The sequence below is a fragment of the Aplysia californica genome, unplaced genomic scaffold (assembly GCF_000002075.1).
Source record: "Aplysia californica isolate F4 #8 unplaced genomic scaffold, AplCal3.0 scaffold00040, whole genome shotgun sequence".
NCBI lineage: Eukaryota > Metazoa > Mollusca > Gastropoda > Aplysiida > Aplysiidae > Aplysia > Aplysia californica.
In genome coordinates, this window is record NW_004797310.1 from 929418 (window position 1) to 932360 (window position 2943).

A 2943-nucleotide genomic window follows, 5' to 3' on the forward strand; every position below is an offset into this window, starting at 1 on the left:
CGCCCAGTTCCATCTACTTGAGCTGTTCTCTCTAGAGTAGTCTTGGCCAATCCAGATGATCGCTCGATGTGCCTGTACCTCGTCTTTTCAATAAAGTCAGAAGGTCGTTATACGACCCTTTGACTTTGATGTTTCCAGTTCTGGTTCTAAGTAGGCTACCTAATTGGTGATGTGATCTCTGTACAAGATGCCGAGGAGTCAGCGGAAAACACCCCAGTTTCTGTGTCTGTATCCTTCTTTCAATGTCAGCTGTGATGTTATTTTGTTATCTCCTGATCCTTGTTAAATTTGAACTGCTAATTGTGTAGCTCATAATGCACTTGATAATAAAAATAACACAAAAGAAGAAAAAGAAATCTCAATAATAGCCTAACCCTATCCGTCTATCCGTACGTCGTGTTTTACTATGGTATCCATACGACGTGGGGAACTCTATGCCACAACTTCCCAAAGAGGAAATTTACTCGTTAATCCGATCCGTACGCTTTGCATAGCAGTTTGATAAAAATGATTTTTTTTAAATAAATAAAAATCTACAGAAAGTTTCAAAGAGATCTTCTCACTAGACGTATTCTAAACTGGGGAGAATACAACCCTGGGGTACAAAATGACCACAGGCGAACTGATAGGGTTAAACAACGAACAAAATATTAGAACTTCTATGACGATTTGAAAAGAACACAAAGAAACATGAAAAAAACCCAGAAAAATACAACGACACATCAAATAAAAACGATGAAAACTACGAGTTTTTTTTGTTTCTACTGAAACCCCACCTGGCTGGAATGGCACACATTACTGTTTTCAACCCCACGATGTGTATTAACGGAGATACGTAGGAAGCAAAAGAAAAACCCAACAAGTTGTGTACAAATTCATCTTTCGTACTCTGTCAGTAGTGTTTGTCTCTTTCCTCAGGGAACATAGCCTACTGAATCCGGAATAAGAAGAGAGAAATCAAACGTATAATTCTGTTTTGTAGAAATCGAATTATGTAACCTTTGGCTTTGTAACACTGCAGAATATTCCAGTCGAAAACTATAGATAGAAAAAAAACCGTACAGAAATATAATTAAATAGAGGTATACTCATTATAATATATATTGCAGATATACAAATCATTAAAAAGGTACAATTAGTTTATTTGCGAGACAACGTAACAAAAACATATTCACTGAAAACATTCTTGCTCTTCAGCATCAATCCCCATTCTTTCCCAATCCCCCCCCACCCCCGTTTTTTCCCTTTGAAAATATTATTTAATTTGGCCTCGATTCCCTAACCATGGGTTTATTCATTGTGAGAGTTCAGGTGCTTATCAAAGTCAAAATAATGGAATTGAAGAAACCAACATTTGTTCACCCGATAGACAATCTTTAATGTTTTTTTCCTTTTAGCTCAACACTTAATATACCTGTTTAAAACAAATTTCTTTTTGGATTTCAATTTTACAATGGAAAAGCATTTTAAACCATGAAAAGTTGCTATTCCTTAGAACACTCGAGCTGTGAAATTCACCAAACGTCCCCTACATTTTCTGGCTAATTTTACCTATGACACGAGGGTCCTTCACAACCAACTATCTCAACTTTTTTTCCAGATAGACCGGTATTGTTTCATCAAAAGCAAAACAAATGAGCATCCTTTAAGATTATATACCAATAATTCCATAAGGATGCAAAAAAAATTTGAGCGCCCATTTCCACTGTGTCTTTTCATATATTCGAGCAACAGTGGGGCCTAAGGTGACGTCACAAGGCTATCTAGAAACTTTTAAAAAAAAAATAATAATAACGCTCATGTTCACTGGGACGCTGTTTCTTTTTGATGAGAGCATTACATAGTCTAGCATGAATCATGGCTGCCACTTGTAGTATTCCATCTCGTTGTTAGGCGTAAGAATCTCGTACGATGGCATCGAAGCGTTTTCAACCACCTTTTTGGGTCTGAGTTTGAAGTACTTGCGCTTTGGAGAAAGAAGGGAAATGGAACAATATTAAAGAAAGAAAGTGGGGCAGGGTGTTTGACTTTAGCAACGTTTTGTGTGTTTTAGTACGAGTTTTACGGCACTTGCAACTCAATAGGGCATAACATGAGTGCCGAAGATTACGGGTGCTACAAGAGAGTAACAAAAGCAAATAAGAAGGAGGGGGGATAAGGATCATAGATGTTTGATAAGAAAGAAGGAGCAAACCACACCAGAGCATCCGCCAACCGCCCACACTTTAGCAATAAGTCATCGGAACACGATAGGTTTTGTGTTACTTGTTTGACGACAACCTAATTCATCTCGTCAACAATAATTCTTTCACTTTCATTCCATTAACATGAATGAACTTTTCTTACTAGCGTTCTCAAGTTTAGGAATGGGAAGAGGGCTTAGGGATTGGGGGGGGGGGGTGGGAGGCTGACATTCTGTTGTAATGCAATGTAAATATTCATAAGGCAAATTGCATTTGTAAGTTACGAAGTGATTTTGAAGGTAGGCTGGAAAGCCGATGCGCCAGAAATTAATTGAAGGTATCTTGCCAGATTTGAAAACTTTATTAATTTATAGTCTTCGAAATGCCCATCTTTGCACCCAAAGGGGCTTTTAAAAAGAATAAAGACAATTCATAAAGATCCGTTCTCTCACCACTGGAGGCTTGCTCAGTCCATCGTAGTGACCCGGACAGGGGGTGAAAAACTTCGGAGGTTTTGGCTCCTAAACAAGGGAAAGTTTTTAAGTTAAAAGAAAAGAAAATATCGACTTGATACTGACTGCACACTTATGGGAAAATCAAGACTTGACATACAGAAACAACAGAAAGAGGGAGGGAGGCAGAAGGGGAGAGAGACTAAGAGAGACACAAGGAGACGGATAGAGAGAAGGACGCACATACACTCACAGAGACACACACACACATACACACACACACACACACACACACACACACACACACA

General features: G+C 38.5%; 1 protein-coding gene across 2 annotated transcripts in view; it reads right to left on the minus strand.

Annotated features, from left to right (window-relative positions):
- Window positions 1-1781: 1781 nt before the first annotated feature.
- LOC101860630 overlaps window positions 1782-2943 on the minus strand; it is a 13129-nt gene continuing 11967 nt past the window's right edge. For both annotated transcript variants that reach the window (XM_005092057.2, XM_005092058.2), the window contains exons 5-6: window positions 2636-2704; window positions 1782-1966 (exon numbers count right to left, since the gene is read on the minus strand). In XM_005092057.2, coding sequence (XP_005092114.1) covers window positions 1856-1966; window positions 2636-2704 — 180 coding nt within the window. In that variant the 3' untranslated portion in view covers window positions 1782-1855. The remainder of the gene's footprint in view (window positions 1967-2635; window positions 2705-2943) is intronic.